Here is a 16,500-nt window from a genome sequence, read left to right as displayed (position 1 = left end):
ACAAGACAAACTAAAGCCCACGACCACTTCGCGCCTCCACCTCTATTGCGGTCGGAGTTCCTGAGTGTGTTGTGAGTGTGTGTGTGTGTGTGTGTGAGTGTGTGTGTGTGTGTGTTGTATAAATCTGTGGCATACCAGCGCGCCATTGAATGCATCTACGGTTTGCATGTGATTGTGTGGTGATGTCACCAACTGCAGAATGCATCTTTTTCAGTGAGCATATCTCCAATGAGGCTAGGCACGTTAGTATTAACTCAGGAAATGCACACATACAAAGAAATGCAGATATTTAAGTCCAGAAGTAAAGCTATGTGCAATAGAATGGAATGGCAGAGGGAACAAAGTATAGAGATTGAGAACGTGACGTAAAACGCAACGCATTTTGGGAATAGGTGGCCCAAAATTAAGTTGTTTTACTGACGTGCGGGAACAACGAAGTGCAGTTGTCGAAATGCCGTTTACCTGCTGTGTTATAAAATTCAATAGAGTAACATGAAGCTTATCTTTTATAGTTTTCCAGCGTGGAAAAATAATAGTATACGTCATGTTTCAGAGGTGACAAAAAGGCGAGGAATGGCTTGGATAGCAGCACTAAGGAAGCGCGAGATTATAACTGTTTTTCACACAATTTTTTCACGCTTAGTTTTCATTATTATCATGCCAGATCATAGACCCAGACCCACTAGTTTACATGGGCTGGCATCAGGCGAGCCAAACCTACCCATAATTCTTTGTGTTTTGATGACTTTGGTCACATGTCTTAGCGATCTCTATTGCCCAAGCTAAGCAGTACATCAAGGCAAGGAAAGACAAGGAACCGGCTGCCACCTAACTGAAATGATACCGCAATTTAATTATACCGCAAATCAATATCATCTGGATTGGTGCATATTTATGATGGGTTATAAAAAAGTGTTGGGTCCCACATGATCCTGGCTAAAAGCAAAGCTCTACCAAGACCTTTGCAACGTTATTGTTGCAATACACATTCATGGAACTGGTTACAGATGTGTTTCAAAGCTTCAGAATGTTCCAGTAAGCAGCATTAGGGGACCATTATCTGTGTGTGGAGAACATCACTTCGTCATCAATGATCTGTGACGAGGAACTCAGAAGGAGTAGGAGTGTGTGTGTGTGTGTGTGTGTGTGTGTGTGTGTGTGTGTACCTCGGCCTTTGCCTGGGCTCTCTGGCAGCGGTACTGGGTTAGATATCGTGTGTGTGTGTGTGTGTGTGTGTGTGTGTGTGTGTGTGTGTGTGTGTGTGTGTACCTCGGCCTCTGCCTGGGCTCTCTGGCAGCGGTACTGGGTTAGATATCGTGTGTGTGTGTGTGTGTGTGTGTGTGTGTGTGTGTGTGTGTGTGTGTGTGTGTGTGTGTGTGTGTGTGTGTGTGTGTGTGTGTGTGTGTGTGTGTGTGTGTGTGTGTGTGTGTGTGTGTGTGTGTGTGTGTGTGTGTGTGTGTGTGTGTGTGTACCTCGGCCTCTGCCTGGGCTCTCTGGCAGCGGTACTGGGTTAGATATTGTGTGTGTGTGTGTGTGTGTGTGTGTGTGTGTGTGTGTGTGTGTACCTCGGCCTCTGCCTGGGCTCTCTGACAGCGGTACTGGGTTAGATATCGTGTGTGTGTGTGTGTGTGTGTGTGTGTGTGTGTACCTCGGCCTCTGCCTGGGCTCTCTGACAGCGGTACTGGGTTAGATATCGTGTGTGTGTGTGTGTGTGTGTGTGTGTGTGTGTGTGTGTGTGTGTGTGTGTGTGTGTGTGTGTGTGTGTGTGTGTGTGTACCTCGGCCTCTGCCTGGGCTCTCTGACAGCGGTACTGGGCGAGGAGTCGGTCGGCCTGAGCCAGGGCCAGGGCTTTGGCCTCCAGCAGGTCCTCCAAGCGGCTCTCTTTAGACTAGGGTGGAGACACATACACACACACACGTCAGATAGATACAAACACATACGTCAGATAGATACACACACACACACACACACACACACACACACATATATATATACATACACACACACACGTCAGATAGATACAAACACATACAGTGGGTATAGTAAGTATTCACACCCATGCTAAAGTTGACTAAAAAGAGGAATATAAAATCATCTTTTGAGAATTGATTGTAATGCCTTAATTCAAAAAATGAGTAAAAATCAAACTGCTAAGGACACTAATTTTCTTTGTGATTGAAGAATGTATCGTAAATAGATAAATGTTCTTCCTTAAATACAGGTTGCATAAGTAATTGACCCCTATGTTAAATTCCCATATAGGAGCAGGAGGATTTTTTATATGTTTTTATTTTTAAAGGCCAGCTATTTCATGGATCCAGGATATTATGCATCCTGATAAAGTTCCCTTGGCCTTTGAAATTAAAATAGCCCCACATCATCACATACGCTTCACCATAGCTAGAGATTGGCATGGTGCTTTTTCCAGTTAGCCTATTAGCCTGTTTGATTTGCATTGAGCTCAATGAGCATCAAACAGGCTAATAGGCTAACTGGAAAAAGCACCATGCCAATCTCTAGCTATGGTGAAGGGTATGTGATGATGTGGGGCTATTTTAATTTCAAAGGCCAAGGGAACTTTATCAGGATGCATAATATCCTGGATCCATGAAATAGCTGGCCTTTAAAAATAAAAAAATATAAAAAAATCCTCCTGCTCCTATGGGAATTTAACATAGGGGTCAATTACTTATGCAACCTGTATTTAAGGAAGAACATTTATCTATTTACGATACATTCTTCAATCACATAGAAAATTAGTGTCCTTAGCAGTTTGGTTTTTACTCATTTTTTGAATTAAGGCATTACAATCAATTCTCAAAAGATGATTTTATATTCCTCTTTTTAGTCAACTTTAGCATGGGTGTGAATACTTACTATACCCACTGTACGTCAGATAGATACACACACACACACACACACACATATATATATACATACACACACACACGTCAGATAGATACAAACACATACGTCAGATAGATACACACACACACACACATATATATATACATACACACACACACAGCCGTCAGACAGATATATACATCCAGTACACACACGCACACACCCGTCAGACAGACACACACACACAGCATCAATGGTACACATGAAGTGTGCGGGATGACGCAATCGTGGTGCACTTACGGCCAGAGCAGAGATCTTCTGCTCATACACATCATTGACACACACACACACACACACACACACACACACACACACACACACACACACACACACACACACACACACACACACACACACACACACACACACACACACACACACACACACACACACACACACACACACACACACACACACACACACACACACACACACAAAGTGTGGTGCACTTACGGCCAGGGCAGAGATCTTCTGCTCATACACATCGATGACCTCGGACATGTGCACGTCCTTCATCTGCTCCTGCAACTACAGCACTTCAACATCAGTGGAAAAACAACAACAACAACAACAACAGCCACAAACGGGCACAATTATGAGTCCAGTTAAACAGTGCACTCACACCCCTGCACCATAGTTTCACACACACCATAGAAAAGCTAGAGACATGCTTGACCAGACAACTCACACATTACACAGGCTGGAAATTAAGTGCGCACACGCACACACACACACACACACACACACACACACGCATACGTGCATGCAAGCACGCACACACACATTCACAAGTGACAAAGATAACACTTTTTTTGAAGTACTGTAAAGGCACCTTCAGGCATCTTCAGAGAAAAGCACACACACACACACACACACACACACACACACCGACACACACACACACACACACACAAACACACACACACACACACACACACACACACCTCAAGGCCACTCTGCAGCTTCTCTATGAGTGAGTCGATGGACTGCCTGGCGGGGGGGCCGGACGGGAGGCTGCAGAGCTTGGCGGTGGAGAGTGTGTCCTGCATCATGCGCTTGACCGGCACCTCGGCCTCACGCTGGGCCTCCCGGTAGGCGTTGTTGGCAGCGATGCTCTCGCCCAGACTAACGCCACGCCAGGGTAGACAGACAGCCGCACAGGAACAAATGAACCACAGTAGAATTATTAATCTGAATGACAGAATTATTAGAAATCATTATTATTGTTATCATTACCATTATTATTAACTGTTTAATCAGTTAGGGGAAGAAAAAAAGTCACTAAAAACAAAACAAACAACAGGACAGGAGTGTCAGGGCTATCAGTGTACACTCTGGTGTTGGTCCTGTAGTTCAGAGAGGCGGCGCCACGGCATCACGGCACTCACATGACGGAGGGGAAGTCGGGCAGCGGTGCCGCCTCCAGCAGGATGCGGAGGGCGCTCTGCACCAGCTCCCGGCGCTGGCACGTCACGGCCAGAGAGAGCGGCGTCACCATCCGCTGGTCCTGCAACAGGAAGCACAGCCCTCAGCGTCTCCCAGCCAATCAGGCATCATCATGGGTGCCCTCCCAGCCAATCAGGCATCATCATGGGTGCCCTCCCAGCCAATCAGGCATCATCATGGGTGCCCACGTGGCCTCCTGCCCACACATCACTGCCCAGATGTGTAAATGACCAGCGCTCCGTAAACGGCAACAGTAGAACTGAATCATAATCCTCATGGCAACAGTAAAAGGGATCGGCGTAGTTTGGTGTAGGTGTGCAGGTCGAATTGGAAAAAAAAAAAAAGTAATGTAATTTAATGTGGAAAGCAGAGAGCACAGCGTTCATGTAGAGGAGACTGTGCTTTTGCTGCTTCTGCCCCCAAACTCTGGCAAGAAGAGAGCGACTGATGGGTGAGGGGTGAAGGGTGAGAGGTGAAAGGTCAGTACCTGCAGGATCCTGTAGAAGCAGGTCTCCATGTCCAGCACATGCTGCTTCAGCTGACCCATCAGCTCCAGCATCTTCAGCACCGCCTCTGAGCAGACCTGGCTGTAGGGAGTTCACACACATACACACACACACACAGCTCAACACCAATCACATCACAACACAGCAACACAGTGACAGCTGACGGAGATGCTGTGAGTGCGGGCGACCTCGAGTATGACGCATGTGACGAGTGTGACAGATCAGTGTGAAGGTCACTCTCCAGTAATGTGCTGCATACCAGAGCAGTTCACACACCAGAACACTCATTATGGAACACTTAATGAATCACTTGCAGAAGAGCTCCACCAAGTCTAAGAGAGCCATTTTGGAGAGCTCTGCACCTCAGAGTGAATCCCACACCACTCTGACTCTGACCAGAGTGAGTAGCGTGCCCTTGCTTATGAGACTTTTGAGAATGACTGGCAGGCTTACACCCCTGTGTACGAGGTGGACAACACCAATTCCAATATTACGCTCATGTATTCGTGGTCTGCTCTGGAGCTCGCTTCAAGCTCTTACACTGTTGTTGTTCAGAGATCACTGTCTGTTGCCCCCCACCTCCTTCTGCTACTCTCCAAAAGCATCATCCAACCCCTCCTACTCTACTGTTCCCCCTGCTTCTTCACCATACTAAATGTCACCAGCAAGAACAAACTCACGAGAACTTAAAATCTCACACTTAGCAAAAATAATACAGATTCCCACCCCCAGCCTCACTGATGCGAATGACACAGCCACCACACGCCTTGCCCACACCATGGCAAGCAGCCTTGATCATCCCCTGAACCGGTTTTTCAACCTACTCCCATCTGGCCGCAGATACAGAGCCCTGGACTGGAAAAAAGCGCACTTTAAGAAAAGTTTTGTACCCTTAGCCATCAATGCACTTAACAAACTCCGGTGACAATAATCCATCCCCTCTATTCTTTTGTGTTTACGTTGTCTGCACTGTCCACTTTTGCTTGCACTGTGTTGAGGGGGAGGGGAGCTAGAAGGGAGGGGGTATATGGTGGGTGTCACATTATATATTTATGTTATATGCTATATCAGGGCTGTACGCTAAGCTTTTTCACTAGGAGCACAGGTGCTCCTAATTGAAAAAGTTTAGGAGCACAGAAAAAAATTTAGGAGCACTATGAAATTTCCTTGAAAACCTTCTTGCCTTAAGCAGGATACAGATCATTCACAGCAGTGGCAATAGTCTCTGCTCAAACACAGAACATGGCTTGTCTTGTTTCTATTTCATATTTTGAATTCAGAATTTGTATACATTTTGTTATCAATTTATAGCATTTTAGGATCTGCATAATTACTTAGGCCTATAGCTTAAAATATTCAGTAAACTGAATACTTCATATTGATTACACTGTAATGATATTACAGGGGTGGTGTGTAGGTCTAATTGAGTGCCTGTCACTTTAAGATGTACGTGAACATAATTAGGTTTCATTCGGTTTTAGGAAAAGAGTCAAGCATAGTTGAAGGATACATCATGTTTTCATTAAATAACTTAAATGTTCAAAAAACGAACAAAGGTAAAGACAAATATTTCTGGTGTAATAGAAAAGATGAGTGTCCACTGTCCAGTAACGTTAACTTCTATGATTTAGGTAGCCTACCATGGCATGGCATGGCATCGTGAGTTGTCACTTTTTCCTTGGTCATGTTTAATTGGCTGGGTGCAACTTATTCTACCATGACTCGTCTTGGAGTTTGGTAGGATATATCTGTTATATCCAATGAGTGACAACCAGAGCTCAAAATAAAACGTTACGGTATTCTCCTGATAACGTTAGTGGAATGGAATTAATGTGAATGTAACCATACAAAGACGCAGAGTGGCTATGCGCACATTTGCAATGAAAATGTTCCGCCTTTTTAAAGCAGGTGTAGCCTACACCAAATCGTGGTTAAATCCATAATTTAGACAACAGAATCAGTCGGATTTCTTTCATAGAAGTCAACCAGGCCTATGTCAAATGCAGGCTGGGGTGAAGCTACTGTAACACGGTTTCCACACCGTGTTTATCAACCGTGATAATAATAATATTTGAAATGAACACGGTAATTGTAGGCTATATAGTCAACATTCTTATCATGGTTTGCCGTTTCAACGGTAGGCTAATCGCTACAAAGTCACCAACTGATAACGAACAGATTGAAGAAAAAGAAGAATGGTATTGGAGTGACATTTCTTGCGTGTGTGAGAGACAGCGAGGTTGATGCTGAAAGCGTGAGTTTCCAGCCAGGAGCGTTAGAGTTGTCAACTATGAAATTTGTATACAGATGCGCGAAAATTGTAGTAGCCTATACTTTGATCCACTTGGTGTGGATTTTTAGGAGCAAAATGCGAATAAAAGGGTTGAATTCAGTACTCGCACCTGTGCTCCCATTTCATATTTTCAATTAGCACTAATATATATTTACTCGCATTTGCGACGAGGTGCTCGCAGCGTACAGCCCTGTGCTATATGTTATGCGTGATGTGTGATATGTTATATGTATGAGACTGTGATGTGAACATCAAGTGCTGACATGTGCTGTCTTTTTTTATGGAATGTACTGATGTGTGAAGAAGAATATCCTTATAGGACAATAAAGACTCTATCTTGTTGCCCATGCTCTCTATAAAATCACGTAAAAACAATAAAACAAGCGGGTCTCACCTGAGGGGGGCGCTGGTGAGGGGGCAGGTGGAGCCGTGGCTGTGGGCGAGGAGCAGCTCCACCTGGGTGGAGCAGAGGGTGGAGGTGATCTGCTGGGACACCAGCCCCTTCAGGTGCTCCTCCCCACACAGCAGTGCCGCAGTCAAGGATCCGCACTCACACTCACGGCACTCACGGCACTCACGGCACTCACGGCACTCACGGCACTCACGGCACTCACGGCACTCACAGCACTCACAGCACTCACAGCACTCACAGCACTCACAGCACTCACAGCCTCATGGACCATTGAGGCATGGGATCACATGTACTGTAAAGACTACAACTAAACCTAACTGATTAACTAACTAAGCCAAATCAACTTACACTGCTAACAAAATGGGATCACATGTACTGTAAAGACTACAACTAAACCTAACTGATTAACTAACTAAGCCAAATCAACTTACACTGCTAACAAAATGGGATCACATGTACTGTAAAGACTACAACTAAACCTAACTGATTAACTAACTAAGCCAAATCAACTTACACTGCTAACAAAATGGGATCACATGTAAAGACTACAACTAAACCTAACTGATTAACTAACTAAGCCAAATCAACTTACACTGCTAACAAAATGGGATCACATGTAAAGACTACAACTAAACCTAACTGATTAACTAACTAAGCCAAATCAACTTACACTGCTAACAAAATGGGATCACATGTAGAGACTACAACTAAACCTAACTGATTAACTAACTAAGCCAAATCAACTTACACTGCTAACAAAATGGGATCACATGTAGAGACTACAACTAAACCTAACTGATTAACTAACTAAGCCAAATCAACTTACACTGCTAACAAAATGGGATCACATGTAAAGACTACAACTAAACCTAACTGATTAACTAACTAAGCCAAATCAACTTACACTGCTAACAAAATGGGATCAAATGTAAAGACTACAACTAAACCTAACTGATTAACTAACTAAGCCAAATCAACTTACACTGCTAACAAAATGGGATCAAATGTAAAGACTACAACTAAACCTAACTGATTAACTAACTAAGCCAAATCAACTTACACTGCTAACAAAATGGGATCAAATGTAAAGACTACAACTAAACCTAACTGATTAACTAACTAAGCCAAATCAACTTACACTGCTAACAAAATGGGATCAAATGTAAAGACTACAACTAAACCTAACTGATTAACTAACTAAGCCAAATCAACTTACACTGCTAACAAAAATGTCAGGGATATTTGGCTTCCGGGTGAAATTTCAGGATGAACCTAAAATCCTAAAATCTACTATAACCTTTACAGGTGAACTTAATGTGACCTTCTCTAAACTTTTCAATGTGCATGTCCAACAGTTATGCATGTCCAACAATATTTCAGTGCTTTCTGTGCTGAGACACTGAATTTCTCCAGAAAGCCAGCTATCCCTAGGTTCAGATGTCATTATCTCAAAAAGTTTTCAAGCTAAAGACTTTACATTTTCTGTGGATAATGATTGCTACCTATAGATTATTTAGTATTAGGTATATCAAGCTAATACTTTGGCTAAGTTAGTCTACATGGTTACTCTTTAGTTGGAATTTTTTTTTAAGCAAATCTGAGATGGTCAAGCAGAAGGCATTTGTTGAATTGAGGTGGAATGACCCATGTAGGGATCGTTAAAGGATATCCAGCAGCAGCATACACATAAAAAGCCATAACACACACACATAACATAACTTGAATTTCCCCTTGGGGATCAATAAAGTATCTATCTATCTATCTATGTGGGATCATTAAAGGATATCCAGCAGCAGCATACACATAAGGCCATAACACACACACACACACATAACCATGTAGGGTCGTAACACACACACATCACCATGCAGGGTCATTAAAGGATATCCAGCAGCAGCTCCACAACATGGCCGACCCGCACGCAGTGCCTGCTGAGCTGCTGGTCCTCCTCCGTGGCGTCGGGGGCGTGCAGGAGGCCCACCAGCGCCGGCAGCAGCAGCTCCAGGTACGAGTGCACCGTGGAGGGCAAGCCCGCATCCACCACCTCCTGAGGAGCGGAGGACAGGTGAGGAGTTTAGCTCTTAAACGCTATAGCATCGACCACCTCCTGAGGGGCGGAGGACCGGTGAGGAGTTTAGCTCTTAAACGCTATATTATGGAGGACCGTGGAGGACAGGTGAGGAGTTTAGCTCTTAAACGCTATATTATGGAGGACCGTGGAGGACAGGTGAGGAGTTTAGCTCTTAAACGCTATATTATGGAGGACCGTGGAGGACAGGTGAGGAGTTTAGCTCTTAAACGCTATATTATGGAGGACCGTGGAGGACAGGCGAGGAGTTTAGCTCCAGAACGCTATATTATGGAGGACCGTGGAGGACAGGTGAGGAGTTTAGCTCTTAAACGCTATATTATGGAGGACCGTGGAGGACAGGTGAGGAGTTTAGCTCTTAAACGCTATATTATGGAGGACCGTGGAGGACAGGTGAGGAGTTTAGCTCTTAAACGCTATATTATGGAGGACAGGCGAGGAGTTTAGCTCTTAAACGCTATATTATGGAGGACCGTGGAGGACAGGTGAGGAGTTTAGCTCTTAAACGCTATATTATGGAGGACCGTGGAGGACAGGTGAGGAGTTTAGCTCTTAAACGCTATAGCATCGACCACCTCCTGAGGGGCGGAGGACAGGTGAGGAGTTTAGCTCCAAAACGCTATATTATTTATCTTTACTCAATCAAACAACACAGCAAAATGATTTACATTACCTGAGATACACAATAACATGACATTGTTTTTAAAATCAATATATAAACATCTGCTGTTGTTGTTTACCCATATTGTTGTCTCTCATTGTGTTGGTACCGTACTGTGATGAGAATTCTGCCTCTTGTGAGTTATGCTCTGTATGTAATGCACTAGGATAGCACTTCTGCCTCTTGTGAGTTATGCTCTGTATTCTGTCTCTTGTGAGTTATGCTCTGTATGTAATGCACTAGGGTGGCACTTCTGTCTCTTGTGAGTTATGCTCTGTATGTAATGCACTAGGGTGGCACTTCTGTCTCTTGTGAGTTATGCTCTGTATGTAATGCACTAGGGTGGCACTTCTGTCTCTTGTGAGTTATGCTCTGTATGTAATGCACTAGGATAGCACTTCTGTCTCTTGTGAGTTATGCTCTGTATGTAATGCACTAGGGTGGCACTTCTGTCTCTTGTGAGTTATGCTCTGTATTCTGTCTCTTGTGAGTTATGCTCTGTATGTAATGCACTAAGATGCTAATTAAATGAAATGAAATGCTAAGTGGGGGTTGCGGTGGCACCTGCAGCAGCTCGGTGAGGAGGTGTAGGGCCTGCAGGCAGCAGCGCTGGGGGTCGTGGAGAGGTCCCGTGGCCCACTGCAGCAGCGCCACGCAGGGCTCCGTTGCCCGCGACTGCCCCCCTTTCCTGCCCGCGGGCTGCCGCCGGGGCCTGAAGGACCGGAACACCGTCTCACACAGCAGCTTGCGCAGGCCCGGCACGGAACACAGCGACACCAGGAGCTCTAGAACCTGGGGAACCGCAATACACAGCGCAGTTTTATTTGACCACACAGTACCATACCATGTCTGCATGTCTGTACATCAACATTTCCGTTCCACTAAACCGACGAGTTCACATTAAATCATGGCCCCCAAAGATGTATTGTTTATTGAAATGGTTCATATAAATATAATACTTAATATCTAATAACATTTGGGAAACATGCAATCTGTGCAAATGTTGTGAATAGACATGTTCTGAACATCATCCCTTCAGACAAGTATGAAACACATACCGCAATTTACAAACTATAAGCCGGAGCTTACACATTGATTTTGCTAAATCTCTTCAGCTATGAGGTTAATACACGGGAGCCATTAATATGGTTTTTTTTACTTGCATAGAACACTGACCTGTGGCTCATACACAATGAGGCTAATCCACAGGAAATGACTGTGCTATGAGAAAGCAATTGAGACCCTGACCATTTCTCACCTTTGATGCAGTCTCCGAGTCCTTGCTATGCAGAAGCCCAAACACCTCCGTCAGACAGGCAGGAAGGAGCTTATAACTGGACGAGAGGAGGCACAACATGACATCAGTTCACTCACATTCAGCACAACAAGACCTCAGTTCACTCACATTCACATCCATTCAATTAGCAGACGCTTTCATCCAAAGTGACAAAAACGAGGAGTGCCAATGCAGACCTGAACACCAGTGTAGGCCACTCAACACAGCCCTGCTATCTGTGTGCTGACAGGACATTCACTTCCTAAGCTTTGGAGAGAGCAGTGAAGACGTACTTAGCCAGGTAGTCAGCAATCTTGGGGTTCTTCACCAGATCCACGAGCAGGTCTACGGCATAGTTGCGTGTCAGAGAGCCGTCTCCATTGACTGTTATGTTGAATATGAGCGGAAACGTCTGGTGGATGTTCTCTGCATTGAACAGCTATGAATCACAAATAAAACACACCATCGATCAACAAATGCACCTTTGAATCGTATCAGAAAATGTGCCTTTTATAGGAAAACACAGGTTTGGATACATCACATGTCTGGATACCGCAATACAGTAATTTCCAAACTATTAGCTGGAACTAACACTGTACACTGATTTTGCAAAATGTCTTTATCTATGAGGTTAATACAGGGGGGCAGTTAATAAACAGACAGATAGATCGATAGATAGATTGATAGATAGATAGATACTTAATTGATCCCCAAGGGGAAATTCAAGATGGTAATATGGTTTTATTTCTTTTAACTTGCATAAAACACTGTCCTGCGGCTTATACGCAATGCAGCTAATAGACAGGAAATGACTGCTAATAGACAGGAAATGACTGTACAGATAGACAGGAAATGACTGTATATTGGTTTGCATCACTACCTTCTGTCCTTCCTCCTCGTTGAGCGTCAGGCTGCTTAGAATGGACAGTGCGTAGATGACCACAGTCAAGGAGTTGTGAGCCAGGAAATCAATTAAGCACCGATACAGCGCCTTGACATTACTCTGTCAAAAGGGGACACATTATTTACAATAATCATAATAATAACAGTAACACTTTAAAAAGTCATTCATCCCCGCACATTAAATATTCATCATTATGATACAAAACAATGTGTTGCTAAAAGATGTCTTTTCCAACAATGCAATTATTTACATGACAGAGCAGGACTTCCAGCTCACAACTCTGCCATGTTTTGTGAGGAGAATCTGTAACACTAAACCCCATTAATTTCTGCATTAGTGATAACAGAGAACAACCCACCTGACTCTTGATGTGAGCCTGGACAGAGAGGTTATGACGACACAGATTGGCCATGAGGCCAAGACAGGGCTTTATGATGTCATCATTACGAGACTTGCTGTGGGTGAGAAAAACAGGAAGTATGAGAACAATTCTAAACTTAAATGTGCCAGACAAATGAATAACATGTGTCTGGAAAATGTGAGGTGTGTGTGTCTTGATTTCAGATCGACTCACACATTCTGCATCAGGAACGCCAGGAGATCGTCGAGAAAGGACGCGCAGTGGGAGACTCGCATGCTGTAGGTGAGTCTCTGCAACACCTGGAGACACTGAAAGACACACCTGTACATCACATACGCATCACAGACACACCTGTACAGTACATCACATACGCATCACGTTCACACAAACAGTGTTGCCAGATTGGGCAGGTGACAGCCCAATTGGGCTTCTTTTGACTTCGTTCGGCGGGGGAAAATAAGCTTTAGGCGGGCAAATGACATTTTGAGTTCCATGGTTCTCTATAACAAAAACGCTGTTGGGCGGTCTTTTGCTGACGAGGGCGGGGTGATTGGGCGGAAATCACTACATCTGGCAACACTGCACACAAAGCAAGAGCCATCACAAGACACAGCCTTCCACAGCGGGGCTGCATTCACACTGTCTACTGTAGCACTACATGACGAACCATTTTGAACTTTCTAGGACATCCTCTCGATACAGAAAGTTCAGTGATGAGCTTATGTGCCACTGTAACCTGCGTTGTGTTGAACCAGAGCGGTTCAACCCTGCACACGCCCGGACTCGAACCCACAAACAGCAGCACCTCAGATCGGGAGTGGAGCAATGCACCCACCTGCACCACAGCAGCACCTCAGATCGGGAGTGGAGCAATGCACCCACCTGCACCACAGCAGCACCTCAGATCGGGAGTGGAGCAATGCACCCACCTGCACCACAGCAGCACCTCAGTGTGTGTGTGTGTGTGTGTGTGTGTGTGTGTGTGTGTGGAGCAATGCACCCACCTGCACCACCAGGGGCTCGTCTGGGCTGGATCTGTTGGAGTGGATGATGGAGGCAAGCGCCCCAGTGAGGTCATAGCTGCTATGGAGAGCCTCTCTGGTCTCCTCATCCGATGCTGCTAAAAACAGAATCCATCACAACAGGGTCATATTACGTCAATAAACAACTATCTGTAAACATACAGTATGCCTACAAACATCTGCTGTCAGCTGAAGTCACAGATGTGTTACGACCCTGCGTTTTCACTTATTGTTGAACACTGGAAATTCATTACAATAACCAAAACCTTATGTCCTTTGTGTATGAATGATATATATAATCCATTAAACCTAAGTTGATCTCTTTTCATAGTTGTGACGAACAGTGTTATAGTATGTGGCCTGAGAGAGATATTTAAAATGAGGACAGAAAAGCAGTAGCCTTGTACCGAGTTTAGCCAGCAGGGATACGATGGTGCTAGTGAGGGCATGGCTGGTCTTGGAGTCGATGGCAACCTCCAGAAGCCCACTCAGGCACTCGCTAGGCAACACCTGTCCCGAGATTAGGAGTCTGGAACACTGGAGCCCCGTTAGGTCCTGCACGGCACACACACACACACACACACACACACACACACACACACACACACACACACACACACACACACACACACACACACACACACACACACACACACACACAACATCATTTTAATTTCTAGAAAGTCTTTCATGAACTAACTTGGTATGTCCAGACAGGATACACTCTTTGAAATGACGCTGTGTCACCGCTCCATAGTGAATAGACACCTGAATAGTGAAACATTATCGCTAGACTACGGTTGGTGTGGGAAGTTAAGATCTTGTTCAGCCATTTACAGGTAAGATACGTTACCGTTGAGCCATTTATGCCCAAGTTAAAGCCAGAGAGAAATGTTTTTCTCGACACTTACGTTGATCTGTTTTTGCAGTTGTAATGAATTGACAGTAGACCCGTTGTTTTTGTACTGTCTGATGGCTAGAAGCATTGACTTCAAACATGTCGTCACATCCATTCTGTGAGGAGAATATCTGCAACGTGTGACAAATTGACAGCTAAGTTACTTTGATATCAGAAAGGATGAGCTGAAGAATAGGCTAACGTCAACGTAAGCCATCAACCTATCTAACTTAACATCAGCCACAGAAGTAGATAAGATTGCACGCTAACTCGATGCAACTTCTGTAGCGTCACTACCAATTCTGAATTGACAGTTTTTGAGTCACATGACGTTTCGATAGGCCTACAGAAATACGGTGTTGATATTCGGACGTATTTCGTGAACATTTTAGTAAGAGCTAACAAATATGCTCTTATATATCCAAAATTAAAACCGTGATATATGACAACATGCATAACACAAATCTGCGGACTCACATTTGGCAGTGACACTACTAAGGTAGCACTAGATCTAGTTGCCATCATAGTTAGCAATGCTTTTGGGAAACGGACCCTTGAAATATACCTCCCCAAAACGTACAGCTGTCACTGACTAACACATATTAAGAAAGGGCGTTGATAAACTGAACGACATCAAATCAGCTACTTATACTAACTACTTATGGTGCTTAGTTAGCTAGCATAGAAAGCTAAGTTCATTATGATACAAAGCAAACTGAAAAGCTACCAGTTCGCTAGCCAGCTAGAAAGGCACCAACAGCTAAACGGCAAGAACAAATGCTAACACAATACGACACTAACACAAGTGTCAAAAGTGATGTACAGTTAATATATGATTATAGATCTGTGGCTTTACAGGCGACCAATTACTTACATCTAGTGTCCCCCCTGTTAAAATAATAATCTGTTGTTTTCGTTATGGTACGTTGCTGCCAACCTCCCGCCGCAGGTTTGAACGATGGAGTGGTTCACAGCATACCGTAGGGGTGATGAGAAAAGTACATTATTGTAATTTAAATACGTTAGTACTGAATTCTATATTATGTACATGTATGTATACCAAAGCCTGTCTTTGCGGTCTTAAAGCATATACTATATAGCAAATCCAAGTTCATCGTATAATATGTCACGTATGACAGCATGGACACCCCCAATGTAACAAAGTGAGTTTGCCTGATCTTGTACCACGTGATTACGTCGGCCCTGCGCCCTGCCACCACAACTTTCCCAGCCCACACGCTACTGAACAGGTAGGCAAGGATCCAGCTGATCCCTACTATACTCAGAATTTGAGAAAAGTGATATAGGTATATAATTTGAGAAATGTGTGTAGGTATGGATACGCCTATGGTCTGTAATCCGCAACATAACCCCTCTCTTATAATTCTATAACAGCCAGAATTAAATTCAAATAGGCTACCTCACTGTTAGGCTATGTAGGCCTAGGTCTGTGACACTTGTAGGCCTACATCCTCAGTCACCCACTACCATTGAAGTCACCTTCAAGACTAGGCTTAGGCTACTCTAGATTCGTTCCTCCTTGTTGTAGGAGTGATATGGCAAGTTTTCTGCGTTCCTGCAATTGCTTAGTTTTTGAGACTTTCAAGTGGGCTTGACTCATCTCTTCAGCTTCATGTACATTTAGGCTAATTATTTATAGGCTAGTTATAGGTCTTATAAGCCATTTATGTTTTTTTGTTTATTTTTATTAGGATACTGATAGTC

The 16,500-nt window shown here is 44.2% G+C and overlaps 1 protein-coding gene across 3 annotated transcripts in view; it reads right to left on the bottom strand.

Moving 5' to 3' along the window:
- cip2a (cellular inhibitor of PP2A) overlaps positions 1–15,744 on the bottom strand; it is a 23,542-nt gene extending 7,798 nt beyond the window's left edge. For 2 of the 3 annotated variants that reach the window (XM_062521666.1, XM_062521667.1), the window contains exons 1-17: positions 15,650–15,744; positions 14,789–14,906; positions 14,285–14,432; positions 13,860–13,975; positions 13,069–13,163; positions 12,853–12,949; positions 12,471–12,593; positions 11,884–12,029; positions 11,573–11,648; positions 10,879–11,106; positions 9,452–9,611; positions 7,547–7,679; positions 4,841–4,940; positions 4,296–4,414; positions 3,852–4,032; positions 3,361–3,435; positions 1,778–1,888 (exon numbers count right to left, since the gene is read on the bottom strand). In XM_062521666.1, the coding sequence (XP_062377650.1) occupies positions 1,778–1,888; positions 3,361–3,435; positions 3,852–4,032; positions 4,296–4,414; positions 4,841–4,940; positions 7,547–7,679; positions 9,452–9,611; positions 10,879–11,106; positions 11,573–11,648; positions 11,884–12,029; positions 12,471–12,593; positions 12,853–12,949; positions 13,069–13,163; positions 13,860–13,975; positions 14,285–14,432; positions 14,789–14,890 (2,010 nt within the window). In that variant the 5' untranslated portion in view covers positions 14,891–14,906; positions 15,650–15,744. The remainder of the gene's footprint in view (positions 1–1,777; positions 1,889–3,360; positions 3,436–3,851; positions 4,033–4,295; positions 4,415–4,840; positions 4,941–7,546; positions 7,680–9,451; positions 9,612–10,878; positions 11,107–11,572; positions 11,649–11,883; positions 12,030–12,470; positions 12,594–12,852; positions 12,950–13,068; positions 13,164–13,859; positions 13,976–14,284; positions 14,433–14,788; positions 14,907–15,649) is intronic. The other variant, XM_062521668.1, reaches the window with a different exon arrangement.
- Positions 15,745–16,500: the final 756 nt, after the last annotated feature.

The sequence above is a fragment of the Sardina pilchardus genome, chromosome 19 (assembly GCF_963854185.1).
Source record: "Sardina pilchardus chromosome 19, fSarPil1.1, whole genome shotgun sequence".
Lineage (NCBI taxonomy): Eukaryota > Metazoa > Chordata > Actinopteri > Clupeiformes > Clupeidae > Sardina > Sardina pilchardus.
This window is presented reverse-complemented; position numbering and strand designations above follow the sequence as displayed.